The following is a 22,177-nucleotide window of genomic DNA, read 5'->3' on the forward strand; positions in this document are numbered from 1 at the left end:
ACTAAGGTGAGATTAATAGTTCATATTTCTGAACAAATATTCTGGATGTGACCTATTTTCAACATTAATGCCACCTACTGCTACAGTAAACACAGTCTCAATCTCCGTGTAAAATTGAAGTTGGCGCCTTTTCCTACGTCTTCGGCGGGCTCTTCTGTATCCATTGTCCATTGAGTCAACAAACAAAAAACATGATTCGTTACTAAAAATACTCCGATTCAACTCTTAACTCCAGTGAACTCATTATTGACACTTATGCAAGAAGCAACTGTCTATCTCTATTAGTTAATTGCAATACCGACCGAGGACGGTACGATTGTAATTATTGTGAAATTATAATATGTAATATCTATAGACCCGTTGCGCTGGTTTAAGGTCATTAAATCTTAGGAGCCGTTCTTAGCAATCACTCTATTTACAAACACCAACAGTATAGTACAAACTCTATGGCGACGAGGTACAGGCCAACATTGAATCAGTGTTGTAGTATTCCAGTCAATTATGTTTCCAATATGCTTACGATACACGGTATATCTTTTTATAGGAGGCATTGATAAACGATGTCTCTAATGAAACAAAAATATGTTCACAGTTGTGAAAAACTGGGTAAAGTATTTAAGAAAGTAATATAAAACAAACTGATTCAATTCCAAGAAAACTTAATATTTTCTCAACATTTCAAACCTTTTTACAAACCGCAAAAGGACTTCAAACTATGGCGCGTCCGTTGCTACAATCTTGTCCTTTTTCGACAAAAAAAATAATGTGGTAGATGCTCTACATCTAGTGCCAAATGTTTGAAAACTTAAGGTTAACATTACAGACCAGACCGGTTGGTAAATCCGCGTTTGTACTGCTCTCATCGTTTTTAGCTTTGGCTCAAATTGGACTCAATATGATTAGTTCGAGGTCTTTAAGGAAAAACATTAGTAGAACCTGATTGTTTTGTTAAATAAAAAAAAAGTTTGTTTTTTTGCAAACAGACTGGGAATGGGACTGTTATTATCTACACTACTACATTTCATGTAGCTATAGCTAAGCATATACCGGGTGTTGCAATTTCTATGTGTATTAAAATCGGAAAATGTATGGTAAAAAAGGTATATAAAAAGCAAAGACTCGTTTTCAGTCCATTGTAGTCAATCGTTCACTTCCATTGAAACACCGACTCGGAACTCCTCGTAATGGCTCGAAAACTGAACAACTGTTTCTTTCGCAGTAAAACCGAACAAAGTAAAAATCGTAACCCCCAACGATCTACTGTCCATCAGCAAATCGCAAACAGTCAGATGTGAAACGTCCGGCTCCTATCCGCCTGCCAAACTAATATGGGTGCTTGATGGAAAGCCTATTAGGAACGCCGTTGTAACGGTAAGTAAGTTACGGCACATTAAGAACTTTGCTCAACTTGGAAACCCAGTCGGGGTGCAGGTTAATGAGTCCCAGATAGGAAAGCCGTATATTAGATATTAACAAATTAGGATATGGTCAGGTCGAAAATACGTAGTTATCTAAACGGATTATCGCTATGGGTTCGACCCGAATTAGGTAAATTGTATCGATGTTCAATTTTGTCGCTCGTGAAGTATTTCGGTATATTTCGGTAAGTTGCTGCATTTACACTAAATTACTTTTTTTTTAATATAATCTGCTATACCTCAAAGGTAACATCAACGACATCTTGTAAATGAATTAAATTAGAACAAAAAATGTTCATATTTTCACAATCATTTAATAACTTATGTTTCGGTAACACCGTGCCTTTATCAAATACACAATATGACAATATTTTGACACCTCTATATATAAACAGATAGTAATAGATTGTTAATTACCGTTGTAGGGTTAGAAATTTAAATTTAACAACGGAGACGCATTTAAATCCAATTGGTCATTAAGTAATAGGTTCGAATATCTCAATTTGTTAATCTCCATAACTTCCAACAAACTTATTTTTTTGCTTTTTGATTGATTATGTAAAATATCAAAATCGTCAAACTTGTGCACTTCTGAATTTAAATGAATGGCATAGTTTGAATCCCAACTTTTATCTTTATACAAATTCTTATGTTCGTTTTAATAGCAATCTTAAGACCAAATTTAGATAGATGTTTCGAAATTTTCTTACTAGGTTCTACATATTTTTTAATAAATTTTGGGATCGGTGTTTAATATGGGATAGATTTATTTGAAACTGTTTTTTAGTTATACACTTATATATACTTAAACCAGACATATACCAAAGTATACTATATGATATGATATGAGTTATATCAAAAACAAATCAAAACTGTAATTACAGATTCATCACTTTTTAATGACAGTGAAAAATACCAACTAATAATCATGAATCCTTAACCTCCAAAATTATATTCTTTAATTAAATTACACAAACAGAATATGCCAATATGACCTGTACTTTCTTTTGTAACAGCACCATCAGTTAAATTCTCAACAACATTAATACAAATTTTGGAATATCATATTGCCTTATCTATAATTCAACACTAAAAACGGTGTTCCCACAGAGTTCCGAAAAAGAAAATTTTAACAGATGAGCCATTAGGCATTATGTACGTAGTATTATTTAGCAATATTACAAAATCAGTCGACAATATGGACAATTATTGGTCTCTTACCTTTACGTTAACGCACTTTAACGGTTGCCACGCACATTAATCCCATTTTCATCAAAATAAAAAGTTTAAACTCTGCTCTCTTCGGTACTGTATTTTCGTCGCCAGTCATCAATTACATCTCTTTTCAGTAAAAGTGCTCTACGGTTATTCTTTTCGCAAGCAAAATTTTCTAAACAGTGAAAATTTCTTCGAATTGCAATTTTACACTTTAGTGTCAAGTATATCTGCTGGTCTGTCTGGACTTTCCTTGGAAAGTTTCATATATCCTGCTGTCTTTCTTTGTCGCAATAAATTAAAAATGGTGGATTTTCCAACGCCAGTCTTTCGGACACATCGGTCGATAGTTTGTTTCTCGTTGAGCAAATGTCGGGTAATCGTATTTTATGAAATCATGTTCATTTCAAAATAATAACTTTATCACTCACTGATGGTGAACAATTATTGGAGTATTTTTCGTTTAATGTTAACCTTACGGATTAACAGCAAATTTAAATACTGATGCGTTAAAATTACCAAATATACCAATATTAACCACAGTTACAGTATCATTTTAAAGCTGAGAAAAATTTAAATCTTTTTTGTTCAATGGGATTCGCTGTATTTCAGCAAATAAAGTGGCGGGGGCTATTCGAATATCTCCAAAAGGCTTAATGTATAATAAACTGGAGTGGTTAAAAATGACTTTTCCAGGGTTATAAATCTAAGTAGAATTTTCTGGCTTAATGACAGAAAAAATAATATTCTGAGAAAGAATAAATACGATATACGTTTTTTAAGTCATTAGATATTCAAATAAGGGTCCGACGACTCAGTTGAAATCATAAAAGAACATAATGCTCAATATTTTGTTAGTAATGTGTAATTATCCCTAATGTAAAAATCAAAATAATATGCTACCACATAATTTTATTAATTTCTTATAATACTCTCGAAGGACACCAAATCACCAAGTAGCTCACATTCCGACTTTTCGACTTTCATTCAAATATTTAGTATTATTACTCATTGTTCCATTAATAATTTGGTTTAGTCAACTAATCAATCTTAATCAATTGTTAAAGACCATGCATTATTGATTATTGAATTATTTAAGTAGTAAAATATGTAATCAGTATTTTTGTTCGTTCCTAACTCTTTTTCGCGATGAGTTTACTTAAGACAATATTAATGCATTAAAAATTTGACAAATTGAAACTAATTCAACTAATTGAAACAATGCATATTTATTAGCATCGAATTTATAACAGCCACCAATAATAATTGTATTGCATCAAGTTTACCTGCGCCTACCAAAACTAACCAAAATTGAGTGGCGCTGGACGGAATTTTCCACTTCGTTACTCTATACTTTCCTGAAAAGAGCATATTGCTATAAAATATTCTACATATTATTTTTCGTTATATGTTATGCCACAAAAATTGTAATCTGAATTCAAATTACTTTTATCGAAAATAACCGGATTCCATTGAACATAAATGTGAATGGATGAATAAATGAATGAGATTGTATCTCCTGAGGCATATAATTATATTTAATACATATATTGCAACCTCAGAAAGAAACGGTATACTAATACCTATAATTCCCTGTAAACTCCTTGGAATGATTAATCGGGATCCCTCACAAATTTCGTCATACTGTACCCCAGAATTCCTTTGTGGTTTTCGCCTCAGCAGGTGCCCTCTGGTCTGACCTGGCGAAAGGTTGTTCTCAGAACTCCCGTCTTTCAAAAAATATCGTTCTCCAAAATCTTGCCGGGTTGGCTTGACTTCTCCATTATCGTCTCTCCTGCTGCAAAAATGTGTAAGCTAGCTATATGCTATAGCCTAGGTTCCTGGCTTCACGTTTAACTCTGTGAAAAACTCATTTTTAGTCATCCTTAAGATGCTACCGATAGTCTTAACGAAACCTCCTAACGTTTTAAATTTATTTTGTCATTATTACTTTTCCAGTTTTGCTTTAATTCATTAGAAATCACTCTTAGCCATTTCCACTGAGCATACAACGAACCATCAATGCAATTATCCTTTTTGTTATATTAACAAACACATGGTACGTAAAATTTTGAAAAGTGCATCGAGGTTGATAAATTTCTATCTATTAAATTTTGAACAGCCAACAGCCCCTCCAATCGGTTTGTCAATGCCATATGCATATATAAATCATGGTCAAATTCGGTAAAGTATGTTTATTTATTATGTATGAAAATGCATAGCATGCAGCGTCCAATTTAATTTTTAAAATTTTATTTACATTTAATTTATCTAACCCATGCAGTGGAAAAATTTTCCCGTTTCGCCGCGGAGGCTTAAAAAATGCGTTATTTGACACATCGAAGTCATAAAGTTACGAACCCGCTAAAAATATTTATTTACAATAAATTTACCATAACCGTTAAATTTTTGACCTGGTTTCATGACGTTATTTTATGGGGCGGTAATTTTATGAGGGATCACTAATTGAGTTTTCTAAAAGCAAATGTAAGCAATACTTTTTCTGAAACAAAAATAAGGTTACGTTTTAGGAATGCGATAAAAATTGCAAATTTATTCGAATTTTCGCGAAAGAAGATATCAGACGAGCGAACATTTTAAACTCAAATGTAGATGACAGAAACAATAGAAGTGAAACTAAAAATTTAGCTAACTCCTTGGATGAAAACAATTAATTTTTTCTACTCCCGTCTGAAAATACCTAATTACTCACCGATCTAAAGTGCGGCAGGCGTCACTTTACCACGTCAGTTTCGTGTCCCACGCATCCGAGCCATTTCTGACATTTCCGGGATTTTTAATTAAATTAATCATTATTATATAAGTTTTATGATGACTATGATAAATAAAGTAAAATTTTATTAATTTCTAGTTTGCATTTCTTTTCTCATTCTAATGATGTGGAATCATTCTTTAGCAAGTTCATTTCATTTGAGATTTATACTTTAGAGAAAATTGATTATCTGATGAGGTGTGTTGTTGCTATTTACTCTACATATTGTAGTATATTTTCTCTGAAATAAGAATAGAAACTGTGAGAGATTTCATATTACCCGGTTTATGACTTATGTAAAAATAAATAAACTTTTTGTAAGACAATTAAGTACATTTATATTTCAGTAACATTTTGGCCGTGAATTTTGTGTTCCACCATGTGTCCTCCTACTGCGTCACGAGGTTTTTGGTTTGGTTTGGCACGAGCGTAGCGAGTGCTTAATAGACGATGGTGGTAAACGGCATTTGAATATTTAATAAACGTGTGACTTACAAAGTTTACCATACGTGTTGCACACTATACTTTTTCCACAACAGTTAGTTTTTGGTTAGATTTTTTCAAAACAACAAGAATACATTCACTGACATGACCGTCAGAATTGTCAAACGTCAAAATTCAAAGGGTGGGAAAGATCTCCGAAAACATCCGATTGCTCTGAAACCGATGTGGTAAAATCGCGGAATTGTCCGAAGTGGATTGGGAAACAAAACTGACGTGGTAAAGTAACGCTTCCCGCACGCTAGATCGTTGTGTAATTCGGTATTTTACAGACGGGAGTAGAAAATAGTATATTATGCAACAAGTGCGGTAAACGGCATTTGACTCACGCGTTTATTTGACACGAGCGGAGCGAGTTTTTAATAAACGAGTGAGTTAAAAATTTACCGAACGTGTTGCATACTATGCTTTTTCTACTACCGTTAGTTTTTGGGTACATTTTCGCAAAACAATACGAATACATTCACTGACATGACCGTCGGAATTGACAAACGTCAAATTTCAAAGTGTGGGAAATATCTCCGAAAACATCCGATTGCTCCCAAATCCGTGCGGTAAAATCCCGGAAATGTCCAAAGTGCCTCGGATTAATGGGAAACGAAACTGAAGTGGTAAAGTGTCGCTTCCCGCACGCTAGATCGGTGGGTAATTAAGTATGTTACAGATGGGAGTAGAAAAATACTATTATAGGACTGGTAAATATAGAATTTCAATATCATATTTCAGGATAAGTTAGATATTATCTATTAATATCGTTTTGTGTTTTAATTATAAGATTAATTTTTTAAGAGGTCGTAATGAAAGTAGGAAATTATATGAATTTTGTACCGATTGTATTCATTTCTCATATATTTGAACTTTGATAATGATATTACTTTCGCTCTTTTGGATGTTATTTTTGTTTGCCATTGAAATGAAGATTAAACAGATTATAAGTGCTATATAGTGGTAATTCTTAAGGAATTTCTGATAAAAGTGTATTTGTGTACACAGATTCGCCACTGAAATTCATTTCGGCAATGGGAATATACAAGCCAACCGACTTCAGAATATCTGCTGAAACAATAATGATCTAGTTGAAATTTTTCTAGGAACTCGAATTACTTTAGAATCCAAGCGTAAAAGTCGAAACGCAATTTGTTGAATGGTATACACGTAAGCGCTCATTTTCAACGAACGCAAAGCGGCATGAAAGAACACCAATTTGGGAAAGTATAAAAACCAAGAGAATAGCGAGGAAGTGCCATCAGCGACCACCGTATTTTGATATCCGCCCGTAAAATAAAATATTCCTCGTCCTTCAATCGACCCTGTCAATGAAACCCATCTTTTCCCATTTTATCCTATCGCGCGAAACGCAATTACAAGCCCACGCTTTCTCGTTAACTTGATGCAATATAAAAAGAGTAGGTAATTTAGACGAAACTTTGGCTTTCACTTTTTTTTACCCGCTTGCCCATAATTTGATGTTTCCATTTACAAACTTTTTAAAAGCTTTCTCCGTCCCAAGCTTCTATTAACACCGGGAGTAAAATCAAAGAAAGAACAAATTTCGTTTCCGGCACATTATGTTATCCTTTTTTATTTTTCTTTTTACCAACAGAAACACGACGGGTAACTCATTTAAGTCCATTTAGCTTTACGCGGCAATTCTGACCCGAACTGTAATTAGGGGATAAACTAATAAGGAAGTTTCGATATTTTGGGCAAATTTTCCCCAACATTCTTCTAAACGTGATAGTTGTTTGAAATGTTATTTTTGAAGGTAAGTCAAATGCGCAAATCACGAATGTTTCGAAAGTAACAGTATTACAACAGTTGATAATACTTTCAATATCAACAAAAAGAGTTGACATGAACATAAGTCATAGTGTCTACAAGCTCAAAAAATTATTATCTTAATCAAATTCATTGACCGAATAAAAACAAAATTTTAAGTATAAAAATTAAATGAGAGACAAAAATGTTTCCTTTTGCGTTACTTATTCTGAGGAAGGATGAAAATTAAAAAGAATTCCGTGGCGTATATTTTTTTCCAAAGGTGTTGGCGATGAAGGCACCGTTCAATCTACTTGGGACTAAAGGAGCTACTTATTATCACATAACATTGGCAAATTTCAACATCGTCAAACTAATAATAAAATATTGATAAAAATCTGATTTATGAAAGTTTCACACGCTGTATTTTGAAAACTAGACATAGTAGGATACATGTTTATATAAACTTTCTTACTTCAAATTACCACAGGAGTTAAGTACATACTTTTAAGTAACACGCTAGATATATAGGGTCTCAAACTAATGCCGAAACACCGTGAGGGGTGACTTTAGGTTTCAAAATAAGAAACATATTCATATATGGCTATTCTTCAAAAAATGCAAGCTAAAGCTTTTTAAATATAAAGCACCAAAGTTCTTTCGATAATGGAATCTCGTGTCTAGCGTAAACATTGCTGTAATTTTTATCTCTATAATATTTCTTTTGTGCTCCCTAGTCTGCAATACTCAGTTATATACCGATCGAGCTCAGTGAATATTTTTATGTTGTTTTGCAAAAATTTACCCAAAAGATGATGCGTGAATAGGGCATTTCTCTGACTTGTTGCATAATATATTACAAATGGTTTAAAATGGTTCCAAAAAATTTCGGACTCAAATAATGAATAAGCTAAATATATTTCTAGGAGTCGTTACAATAGCGGTAGATCTGAAGGCATATATATCGCACTGTATTAAAATAATTTGTGTAAATTATTATTATCCACGTTGTAGCAATATGAAGAAAAAATTTGGCACAACCGATAATATTTTCCGAAGAGCTATAATCAGTAACTGGGCTGTCGTGCTACAACTTTTCGATCAAACCAACAGTTTTGATTTCACGGCGTGGCAAATATGGGTGACGAAAACTTATGGAAGTAGAAATCTTTGTAAGATCTATTTCGATTTATTCGAAACACTGCTCGTGTCGGCACGTCGAGAATGCAAACCCCGAGGCATGGATTTAAATTCCTCAGAGGGCTCGAATACTTCCGAACCTTGGCCACTAAAATGTTTAGCCGTTGACATAATTCGTTAAAGTAAATTATCAAACTTTGTTAATTGCGTTTCACTCGGTCTTGTTTGCTGTTGTATAAACAACAGAACCGACGAGCCCATTTCTTGGTTTGAAAAAGAAATAAATATTTGAAAGGATGTTGTGTGCAAATTATTAATGTTACGGAGCTGAATTACTTTACGAATATCTGGAAATTTTGAAGGCTTATCGCGCTATAACGATATTTTCTACCGAATTTGACAAAATATGCGATAGTAATGGAAACGTTTTATGTTCAAGTCTTTTTTTGTTTTTTGTTGGGTGTGTTTCAAGGTATAATAAATTATATGGTGTTTAATAAATAGCCTGTGGATGTTTTGCGAAACGTTCATGAACTGTTGCTTTTTTTAATGTTACAATAATAGTTTAACTTAAAGGTGCTCGATTGCATTGAACTAACAATGGGTTCTGTTTAAACATAAACTACTTCTTTGTAACTGTATTACTTGAAATTGGTGTTAATTCCTTTTTGATGCTCTACCGAAGGCGCATTTCAATTCGCGCTAATTTTTATTCTATATAAACTATTGCACGGCTATACAAAACTTGATAATTGTACTTGTAGCTATAAGGTAATATAGTGGTCCTACTACGGTAAAAATGGATGCGCCGCAGGTGGCTATGATGTTTTCGTAGGGAAGATGTGGATCTTTTGCGCATGCGTTACCCCCCAACTGACTGAGTTGCTACATTGCCGTCATTTTTCTGGAAAATTGATTAATTTTTATAAGAACGCAGCATCAATCTCTGAAATCCGAACAAAACTGGCAACACCGAACTAAGTAATTTCTATTGTCGCAGAATAGTCTGTGGCCCTGTGCCATTGCTGTTTTCATTTTTGGTGTCAACATTTCCGTACCGTACTCACAAATTTGTATAATTTGATCTTTCGAGAAATTACAGCAAATGTGGACCTACTACGATCTTAAAGAAATAGTGATGCCTATATATATATATGACATTTAACAAACTGGAAAATAGACTTGCACAAATATTTACATGTGAATTTACTAAACAGAATTTCCTACCTTTTAAGGTTCACTTAAATAGCTACGAAGGAATAGCTACAAGACTTTGAAGAAATATAAACAAAGCATTTAAGTTACAAGTTTTTACTAGAACAAACATAAGAAATACCCCTTTTGTCAATTACTCTCTATGGGAGGTGCCTCTTGAACATTTTTTCACTTAGATGTTTCATGTGCGATATCCAGCATCTCAAAGTTATTTCAGTGGAGGTTAGACCTACGAGTCTATGAAAATTAACGATTTGCGCCGATTTACAGAAAAAATTGCTTACATAAAAAGGCTTGAAGAACAAAAACGCCAAATTAATTACAGAATTATACTGACGCCGACGCAGGTGTTCCATTTCTGCACTGCTTTTCCAGACTTAGGATAGGATTTTCGACATATTTTGAGAAAATACTGCCGTAAAAATGCCGCATCCAAACATCGAGGATCTGTCAGCGGTCATGGTGTTTGTTGAAAGCCGCAAGGTCTTATCGGACCCACGTCAGAATTTGTCATTACAGCTGCCATTGGTTACAAACGAAATTTTAAGTCTTGCGCAAAAATTACATATTTGCTTCATAAGTTTCTGTACCGTCAGTATAGGCAGGGCGTCTGTATGTCTAGTAGCTATATGCTTGAATCCACTGAAACTTTTAAGAGTTTCAAAAAATGTAAAATCAAAAAGTAACCATATGAACATATGTAGTCCAGGTAACAAGGGTCTTTACTGAAGATACCCGAATAATAATTATTGCTGAAGTTAATTATTCTAACGAAATCAACTTTCCATTCTACATATTTGCACTTCTTTTCTGTCAATCCTGAGGCCACTATTCAGAATCACGCTTCAACTTGAAATGTCAGTCTAAAGATCGGTACATTTTCGCACCCGGGAATATTTTCGGACCTAAATTAATTTTCAATACACTTTGAATCAAATTCTGATTTTAATAGGGTGGTGGAGATTGACATGAAACATTTTCTTGGTATAAACGACATTTCGGTTTTAAGGTTGATAATTATCAATCAACAATCTGGATATGTATCAATTTTACGTACTAAACGGTTTACTTTTAGGTAGAGGAGACCACTTCTTTTACGGGCAGTATATTAACCCTGAACGTGCACGCAGAGGATGATGGCAAGGTGCTCGTTTGTCGCGCAGATAATCCTCGGTTTCCTGGTGGATCAGCACAAGACAGCCGGCGGATTCATGTCGCCTGTAAGTTTTGCAATTGACATTGAACGTAAAATCAATTTGATGCTGAGTCGAATTGTTTTGTATTGTATGACAGTCTTCTGCGTCACCCATTGTCTCCGTAATAGCGGTTTATAACAAATAAACCGCATGCAAAGCCACGGTACAATATTAGGTAAGTCTACAGGGTGACTAATAGAAAAGGTCCATCACTGACTATAAGAGGACCGTGGAAAATATTTTCAAATTTTCAATATGGGGGCATAACCGCAATCTAAAATATTTAACTAACTTCTTTATTGCACCTAGTAAAGCTGTCAAAAAATATGTGATTTTTAAAGATAATCCTTATTCAAGTGGTTTTTGTTCGACACTCTTGGGCGCATCTATTAAATTAAAGTCCTTAATAGTATGTTACAAACAAGTGTGGTAAACGGCACTAAAAAGTTTACCAAACGTGTTGCATACTATATTTTTCCTGCGGCCATTCATTCTTGTAGGACATTTTTGCAAAACACAAATACATTGATTGTCATACCAAAAGTCGTGCAGTAATATCTCTAAAAATATCCGATTGCTTCGAAACCCGCACGGTAATGTCCCGGAAATGTCAGAAGTTGTCCGGATCCGTCAGAAACGAAACTGATGTGGTAAAATGACATTTTCCGCATACTATATCGGTGTGTTACAGTATTTCAGTATTTTACATTTTAATTATGAGTTTCATTAATAAAATAGTGACCGAAAAAGTTTATTAATGTGGTGCCGTACTATACTTCCATCAGTACATTAGTTTTTGTGTACATTTCTGCAAAACATCACGAGTAGTTTCACTGATACTAACAAACAAACGCCAAATTGAATGGCTGAAATTTTCCGAAAACACCCGATCCTTCCCAAATCCATGACTAAAGTACCGAAAACGTCTGAAGTTGCTCGTGAACGTGGGTAAGGAAGCTGATATCTTAAATTACTGTATTTTAGATTAGGGAGTAGAAATATATATGTCGGTGTTCTTAGCTTTAAGTGGTCTCTAATATTTCGTTTTGAGTATTTGAGATGTTTATTGTCTAACCTAAACAGTTACCATAGGAACCTATTTTGGTGTTTTTCCAAAGGCAACGGATGCACTGGTTAGGTCGGATAATAATTTATTTTTGGTGAACTATTTTGCGGATGATCTAGCGCGTCGCGGATCGTTGGATTCCTCTTAATAGTCAATTAAGTGATTAGATTAGTCGTTTGTTTTAAGCAGTCCGTTGTGTGTTGTCTTTTAATATGCCCGAGAAGTTTAACCCTATGTCACCTCGCTCGCCACTCCTCCGGGTTTCTTTTTTTATTTTTTATTATTTTACGATCTCTGATATATACATTTTTCAAATCAAATTTACTCCTGATATGTTTAATTTGCAGTGATATCACTCGTTGCGCGTTTTTTGATTTAATAACAAAATCTTGCAAAATTCTCTAAAAAAAATAAATGCAAGTGAAAGAACAGTTTCTTGATATCTTGTTGGTAGCCTAAAATATATAAGAAAGGAAACTGAACAATTTAAAATGATTCTATCTAAATATGGGGTCGTTATAATCAATATGCAAGTACCAAAATGGAAGAGTACGAGGAGAAGGAAAAGCAAATGGTCTAAAATTAACTTGTCAATAATTAAAATTGTACTTATATGCAGTGTAATTTGCGCACACACAAGTGCTCCCACCATAAAACTTAAAATGATACACTTTTTGTATACCTTTTCAGGTGCATTTCGGAGAAAAATCACTTAAACGCTTTTACTAAGCAACTTGGATTTGTAAAAGTATTTTCCGGTCCTCTTCTGAACATTTTTGAACATTGTACTATGCATTTGTTCTCTGTATGGGGATGCTTAAATTTGACGGTTTGATGTCAGGTTGATAGAGGAAGTCATACATCGTTATCTCGAATTGTTTAATAAATATCGGCGTTCAGTTTGATTCATTTTCTATCCACGAATGTTATTTGGTCATTTCCAACTATTTTTTGCTTTTGTAAAAACGTTCCCAACTATTTGTTTTATTGTGCGTTTGTTTTATTCGCAAATGAAGCAAGTCGACCGTATACTTTATCTAATGTTTTTAATTATTCTTTTTTGAATTAGTTGAATACCTACAACTCTTTGTTTAAAGCTTTACCTTGGTTAATGTAGATGAATTTTCAAAAAATTATAATCGGGTGCGCACCCAAATTTAGCAAAACACATTAAAATCTACTGCTAAACTGAAATACTGTCTAAACTGAAATATTGTCGATAAAAACGATTTTTTCCAAAGGATACGCAATCCTCACTAAACTCCAGATCTCCATAACGGTGCGTCCTACAGCGTCGAAAAAAACTTTTTTAATTTTTGGTCTGTTCTCCGTTCTGTATTCCAGGATTTTTCAACGATAACTTCCGAACGGTTTGAGCTAGACGCTTCAAATTTAGTTCCTTTTTGACAGTCCATTAGGGGCATAAGATATTTGAAAATCTCAAAACTCAAATCATCTTTTTTTTTGTTTTTCTACCGTTTTTTGGACATTGCTATGAAACACGATATGTGTCCGAAATTTGAAGCTATGGACTACATATTAAGCTTGGTTCCGTGACAGAACCTATTGTAATAAGGGGGGGGGGGCTGCGGAGTTAATAAGTATTTTTATTTCGCTGTAAATTACAAAAAAAACTGAAAAATGGGTCCCCTATTATTGAAAATTGACTATACCTGAAAGATTTTATTTCGGATGTCAGTTTGTTTTGCATGACGATATACCCCGCATAAAAACCTTTGTATTTAGGGTTTTCAAAAATTGAACTGAGGTGGCTTTTATTTGATGAAAATCCATTTATCAAAATATATAAGAACTAAAAGTTCAGATTTTGACGAAATTATATATTATGACATGACAATTGAGAACACCGTGTCTTTATCAGATGTGATTGACATTTGATAAAGACACGGTGTTGTCGAAACAATTGTCATGTCATAATATATAATTTCGTGAAAATCTGAACTTTTAGTTCTTATTTATTTTGTTAAGGTTTTCACCTATTGTTCGCGATATTGCAGTTACCGACTTCAGATTTGGCAGAGACATAGAAGTCCACACTTACATTTAAAGTGATGAAACTGGGTGCCATCAAATATCCAGAAATACTTTTTTAAAATATTTCAAAATTTATTTTCTTTAAATCTGTTCACCCCATCCGCAAAATTCTTGAATCACACGAAATTCTGAAAATGCGGAAGATCCAGCACTAGAAGTATTATTATTAGCATTTTTTCGATTATATACAGGTTTTTTTAATTATGGACAAAAATCTAAAAGACTCTAAAAATTGTTCCTTTCAAAATTAAATTATTAGCCGTAAATCAAAATTGGTGAAAATTATTTGTATTTTGTTTAAACAGCAATGAAGCCTGCGTGAAGAGATATAATTGTTGTATTTACGGTTTTCGTCTATGGCACACGCTTCTTGAGATATTTGCAAAAATCCATGTGACAGTCGCTGTATCTCGCTCTTCATCTAGACGCGATGACGTCGACGTCGTGACGAAAACCATTTACTCTATTGGAAAAATTCATATACCAGGAAACTGGGAAGGTCCAGGGCTATAACTTCTAGGACGGTCATTTTTTGGATTATGTACAGGGTGTGTCGATTTTGGGTAAAAAAAAAAGATTCTTAAAATTGTCGTTTTCGTGGGTAAATTAAAAATGGGTGAATGAAAAACTATAAAACATGGGATAATTTGGTATATACAGTGTCACAACTTATGTGGAGAGAGAGTTTCAGGCTTCATCTATCATACAGAGTGCTCGAGATATTTGCGAAAATGTCAATGGAAATCGTTGATATTTATAGAAATTTTTGTATTTACCAAAGTTTGCCGTAACTTTGAAGTTCGACGAGATGTGAGAGACACTTTACATTACATCGATTTTGCGAAAGTTCCATAGTGGTCTAGGACAAGAAACTGCGAAGCGGCTGCTTTCTAAAATGTAAAGCTACTTCACGCTACGCGATACGAAATTGCCCCGTCCAGCTACGATTTTTCGAAAGCCATCTTGTTTGTCTACTTTTTTAAATTTTGTAAACTATTTAAATATGTATAAAAACTAGGAAAAAAATTGCGTCTTGTAGTTGAAGTGTTGAAAAGTTCACAAGAAAAATTTACATATTGCTACCAGATTCTTCGGTTTGGTCTTTGCCGTATTCCATAAGCGCACTATTGTACCAATGGAGATTCTCATGATTCTCAAGGGTCCCGAGAAGGACAGGTAGATGGACGGGTAATTGACCTACCTGTGCTTTAGTGTTAAAATTACAAGTTGCCTTGCCAGATTCCGGTAGCCGTGAAGTCATTTTTTTGTAGCCGGTTACTTAATAAATAATTAGAGTCCTCCGATTAATCAAAATGTCATTAGTGCACACTTCACCTCTACCAAGTTCACCCATCAAACACCGTACAGAAATAGGAAAGGATTGCTATACAAACTTTTAGTAAAATTATGAGACACAAATTTATTAGTGTTGTAAAATGCACTTTTTTAACTGGCTTCAGAACAAATATAATAAAGAATCATTTACGTGGTCTGTCAAAACATATAAAATAATTTTCTAGTTAGTTTTCTACAGTATTTATTTGGATTTGGTAAATCGAAAATAAAGATATCTATAAAGTGTCAGTTCTTATCTATTCTCTCGATTTTTCGGGTAATATCATTTTAACATAAATAATGAAATTGGGCCCTCTAAGGAAGTAAATATAGTGAATGTTACTAGAAAGTTATTTATATCCACAAAATAAAAAAAGACACTCTGTTTCAGATTTTCATCGTTCATATAAGGAAAGCGTTCTACGAGTTCTGTACGTAACTATATTTGCCAATTTCCAACGTATACTATTTATATATTGACAAAGTAAAAGAGGCCCTAACAGCCCACCACAATTGAATATTATTTGAGAATATTTTCAACACGCAGTATATGTTTTTATATACGTTATCGATTTTATTTATTATGGGAAGGTATTAAAATCGAAAATATATTGTTAATGAATTCCGGTTTATTGACAAAATATTCCATTTCATTAAAAATAACCAATTTTAACTTTATAAAACACCATACTGCTGTTTCACTGAACAATTTGATGTTTAATATGTATGTACGTTAGACCAAAGTGCTTTATAATTCCATGGAAAACTGAATAATCATACGCCTATGGAAATTAATAATAACAATGAATGTTGAACAAAATAGAATTCGTTAATCATGTCCGCAAAAAAATCCGATGAAATTTGACGGCAAAAGACCATTCAATCCCACTTCAAGGTTTTCGGGCCATGCCCTGCAGATCTGTAAAAGAGTTCCTCTGCTTTGATTGCTGTTAGACATACCTGACAAAACTTACTTTTTTTCGCATAACAGAATTACCATTTTCCACTACAGTCCAATTATTTATCAAAATTTATAAAATATTAAAAAATACATATGTACAAAAACAGCAAATTATCATCTAAGACATTCGACGAGATTGTCGCCTAACTCTCTAATTTTAGCAATTTCGAAATCCAATGTTGGACTTTGTATCCAATTATATATCAGAGGTCTATAATTTGTACAGTGTTTTCGCAAATTATGGCTTTCAAAATAGGCGAAGCCTTTTTATGATAAATAGTAAAGAATATATAAACAATATAAGCAATATATACGATTAACTGATACTCAGGCTCATGGGAGCAAAAGGAAGAATATTCTCAATATCAGTTCTGTGCTTTTAAGTTTTAACTAAGAGACAAATTTCATAACTACTATAGCAATATCAGCGTCGAATGAAAGGATGTCTTCTAAAAAAATTTTTGGAACCACAAATTCAGAAAAAACAGTTCGCTCTAATCAAGTATTTCTCTCTTCATAGGGCAAACTAAAATTTGTCGTGTTAAGATTTTGAAGTCAATATCCAGACTAAAAGTTGCTAAATAGAAATACTTGCTCTTACTTACTGCACCTAACTACGAGCGGAATTACATTTGCCTCCCAGTTCAACACTTTCATATTTCCTTTCATTTCCTGGCCGACTCGTGTCGTCATTCTTTAAACTCACAACAAACAGAGCGACTTTAAGAAATTTCTGTCACATTTTTTAAAGTTATTGTTGTTATAGATTTTGTGATATGCCAGCGAAATTTAGCAAATTGAGATTTTAATTAGAAAATAAAAACCTTCTACACACTTGAATTGGATTTGCGTTTTACATTTGCAAAATTTTACACTAAAAAATTATTCTTTTTAATGCCACACTCGGACACCAAGTTTAGTTTAACAAAAAAAATGTACTATGCCACCCTCACGTAATACTGTGGTATATTATATTATCGATTATGAAGTTGACCAAAATTTAAAATTTCAAAACTGGTAAAAAATTTTATGAGAAGGAAAATGCTATAAAGCACTTTATAAAAGATAAATGCTATGGAATTTCGAAACTATGGTATTCGAAAAATTTAGAATGACTTCCCTTTCTCACAAAAGAGTGATTATTTTATAAACTTTTGAGAGATTAGGGAACAATTACTTCTGCACCTTCTGCATATATTTTTCACATATTTTGAAATGAATGGAGGGAATTGAATTAGGCCACCTCTCACTGAATATAAAGGATATAACTGACGCAATGGAATGGAAAAAATAAATTTAAAAATTTTCATAGCAAAGTTAATCTACAAACTTTTTGTCTATTGAGACTTACCGTTTCCAAAGGCAAACATAAAACGCAAAGGCAAAAAAATCGAAAGAAGAAATTAATTAATGGCAGAAGGAAGTCCACCCCTATGGACCAACTTATTCTAAAAAAGTGAAGAAATTGCATAAAGTGTGTTTTTATAATAATAATACTATCATGAAATTTTATTGCTCTCTCGGTTTTCGTTTTTAGATACAAAAAATAACTTTATTTTGGACAAGGGGTCACCTCTATATTTTTTTCTCATTTATTGTGTATTACTATTAATATTATTATTATTATCATTGTAATTATGACCAAACAGTAAAAGAAAAAACAGTTGTCCCAGTTTGCAAAATATAGAAAAAACAAGCAACAAATCTAATATCTTGTGCAATTTTGTCGCTTAGAATCAACCAAACAATAAGGAAAATAAAGAAATGACTATGACATATTTGAAATAGCTTCTCCAGTTCCAAATCTGTACCGTTGTCAACTGTATGATTGCTAGTAGGATCCGCACCTTAAAAAATCAGTGGGAATTTACGTTTCCGAATAGTTTTCGTCTTAGCCATTAACACCACAATAGACCATCTTACGAAAATGCTCGAAAATTAGGCTATAGTTATTCCAAGAATTTCTGAAACTCGTGCTGTAGACCAGACTGGGCAAGTTAAACGTTTTTGTTGCGCCGAAACTTAGAAGGGCTTATAAATTAATCCCGCGTTTTTGCGTCACAGTTTGGTCGCACCTTCCTCAAGTGATTACATATCATCTTGAAGTTAAGAAGATACAAGCGCGCGCCATCTGAATACAAACTGGCCAATTTGTGATGCTCGGTTTCGAAAACCGTGACCGGATTATCCGGAATTCCTGTCATGTCCCACGGGAAAAGGGCAGCGTTGCCTTTGTTAAAGGGATTCGCAACAACGTCGATGCTCCCGCTACTACCGAATTGTTTTAATAGAAAGACCATGCTTTCAGCGTGCCTTTAGGAATTTTCGTTAAACGTTGCCGTTATCATTAAGGAAAATGATACGGTGACTAATGAAAAATGTTTCAGTGGCGGGGACCGAACGAGTACCGTTGGCAAGTTCAATTGAAAGTTATTATGATGACTTCACCATTTTCCCGACGTCAGTGTATAGTTGAATGGAGAGCAAATTGAACGAGTGGAACAGTTTAAATATTTGGGTTTCTCAACCTCAAAAAGTTCTTAGCAAACCAGGATCTCAATTTTTGACCCAATATTTAAACTTTATCATATTTATGTTGGGCCCGTTAAGACGAATTTTTAAGATATCATGTAATGAACGCCCAAGAAATGAGGATGTTCTTCGAATTGCTCAACTAGAAGAACGAGAATTGTTCGAATATGGCAACAAGAGGAAAATTTCCTACCATTTCCAACGTCTCATGCTGCACTTCAAAAGATCGAGAGCAGAAGACGAGGAATAGAAAGAAAAATATCGTCTCGGCTTCTCAACATTGGCCTCTTCATTAAATTACAATAGATCGAGTTTAAGACGAAGATGACGACTCGTGATTTGGGTGGTTTGAAACCAGAAAATCTGAAAGTGCCCCAAAATAATACTGATAAAACCAAACTGGAAGGCAGATGTTGGCAGTGGTGTAAAACGTCATCTTTATTTCATGCTTCAGTGGTTTCGAATTGTTATTTTTAAATCTCTTCTCGCTACACTACAAGGTGTGAATGTAAAGCAGCGAAAAAAGTTTATATTCTGATGAAAAATTGGGTCCTGTAAAGTCCTTTCTCTTCTCCCTTCTGTAAAATACCTAGTTATACTCCGATCTAGCGTGCGGGAAGCCTCACTTTACCACGTGAATTTCTTGTCCCACGGATCCCAGTCACTTCGGATATTTCCGGGATATTATCGCGCGGGGTTCGAAGAAATCGATTATCCTCGGGGATATTACCGTTCGGCTTAAATTTTGACGTTTGTCAATTCTGAAGCGCATGTCAGTGAATGTATTCGTGTCGTTTTGCGAAAATGGATCCAAAAACTGACGGTCGTAGTAACAGTATAGTATGCAATAAACTTGATGAAATTCTATACATGTTGTGTATCCTATAATCCAGTAGACATACTAAAAACAGGACAGTTTAAAATATGTTGGCAGAAATTTTTTCAAATCGCAAAAATTATCCAAAAATAAAAGTCAATTCTGCGGGTCTAAATCAATTTGTTATGTTTGTATTGATTTTCTCATGATAGTATATAATAATATACATAAATACATATAAATAAATACAAAGTCGTCAATAACTGAAACTCAAAATTTGAATGAAAAAATCGTTAAGAGTCATTTTCTCAGATAGAACCCAATTTCTATAATGGTATCATATCTGGCTTATAAAAAATGATGAATTTGAACAAGGTTTTCTATTTAAAAAGTTATGGAATTTGAAATTGCATTTTTTCATTGCTAAAATAATAAGCGGTAATTAATCGTCGAAATATTTTATTTTTAGAAATATATATAACAGGAAAGATTTTAAACTTGTTTTATTTCTAAATATGAATCGAATTTTATTAAAAACAAATATTTGCCGTAAAATTTTAGGCCGAAGAACCTTAAAGATACTGTTTTAAAAGAATAATAGAAATATTTCAAAATTTTAGGACCATTAGGGTCCGATTTTAATATATTTTTTCTGAATGTCTCAAATGACAAACTTTCATTTTAATTTATTTTATTTGATTTTAATATTTTCTTAATTTTTTAGTTTTGTTGAAAAAAACGTTTAGACTTGAGATCATTTTTTATATTAAAATATTGCCATAAAACAACCCAAATTGGTGACGTTTCTGAAGTGCTCGATTATTTATTGTTTTTTTTTTCGCCATGTTTCGTAGTCATAGTGGTAATTGTATTGCGAATATTTCAAAATATATAACTTTTTCAAATAGATAACCCAATACAAAATTACCTTTAAAATATTTTAATAGTCCATAATATGGATCCGTTTGTCGCAAGTTCAAAGAAGGCCGACAGGAGTCGGCAAGGAGACGAAATGAAATTTGAAAGTGTTGAAATGTTATGCGCAGATGCAAATGTAATTCCGCGCGTAGTCAGATGCAGCAAATAAGTGCCCATATAGGCTGTTAAATGTTCTATTTGACACAAGAAATGTCAATGAATTGAAAATTTAGGGTGCGAAATACATCATGCACCCACTAAAAAAATAGTATCCATCGCACGCTCTTGAGTAATTTACGAATAATTATTTTGGAATATAATTGGCTCTATTATTTATTATTTATTTTTAAATTAAAATGTGATCTTCTGTTACCATCTAAAATTCTCTTACATAACTTGAATTCCTTTTTTTTTAAGAATTTAAAGGATTTAAAACTCGGCTACATTTTTAATACATCCGGTTAAATGTCACCGACGGCTATTTTGTCTTTTCATAAACCTAAAAGTGTACCCAAAGTTTTTATTTTTAACACAAAATGCTGTAATTTCTTAATATTTATTTTAAAAATTGAAGAAAATAGCCGTGCGTGAGTAGGGATCAAGCTCGAAACGAAAGCAAACAATGAACATCTCCATACAATGATATATCTCTGATATTATAACGGTTGGTGACGGGAAAAGAGGGTAGGAATGCAAATTTTAAATACTGAGGTACGTCGGTTTCAAAAGGCAAAAGAAACTTCAATTTTGAATACATTCGCGTGGGGTGAGGGCGAAAACATAAATTGTATATCTGAGAAATATATACCTTTGGGAGCCTAAATGAGAGGAAATTGAGTCACGGATAAGTGTGGCAACGCGTTTTATAACGAGTCTGACGGCGGTCTGAAAAGATAAATATAAGGAGTATGGTTAATTTGGAGTCAAAATAAAACTGGGAATATAATATGTTAAAAATACACGTCGGAACATTCCTTACAGTTTTCTTTTGTAACATGTGACTATGTCCAATTTAGTTAATTGTATAGTTAGGTACTTCAAGCATGAACATTTAAAAAATTGCTATTTTCAACTCTGCTTTGGGACAGATTTCTTGAAAGAAACACTATATAATAAAAAATAAACATACCCAGTATCTAATCTGAATTAATAAATAAAATTAAAATTATAAGTCATACATAATTTTGGCGCAGTGTATTACGAAGTCTGTCAATTAATAACCACACAAATGTTCAATTCACACGTATCCATAGGTACTTAGACAAATTGAATGATCT

General features: G+C 33.3%; 1 protein-coding gene across 2 annotated transcripts in view; it reads left to right on the plus strand.

The window, feature by feature from the left end:
• Positions 1 to 22,177, plus strand: part of LOC132701002 (hemicentin-1) — a 178,944-nt gene that overhangs the window by 67,616 nt on the left and 89,151 nt on the right. For both annotated transcript variants that reach the window (XM_060668613.1, XM_060668622.1), the window contains 2 exons: positions 1,220 to 1,371; positions 11,096 to 11,240. In XM_060668613.1, the coding sequence (XP_060524596.1) occupies positions 1,220 to 1,371; positions 11,096 to 11,240 (297 nt within the window). The remainder of the gene's footprint in view (positions 1 to 1,219; positions 1,372 to 11,095; positions 11,241 to 22,177) is intronic.

Source organism: Cylas formicarius, unplaced genomic scaffold, assembly GCF_029955315.1.
Source record: "Cylas formicarius isolate icCylForm1 unplaced genomic scaffold, icCylForm1.1 PGA_scaffold_10__41_contigs__length_53128322, whole genome shotgun sequence".
NCBI classification, from domain to species: domain Eukaryota; kingdom Metazoa; phylum Arthropoda; class Insecta; order Coleoptera; family Brentidae; genus Cylas; species Cylas formicarius.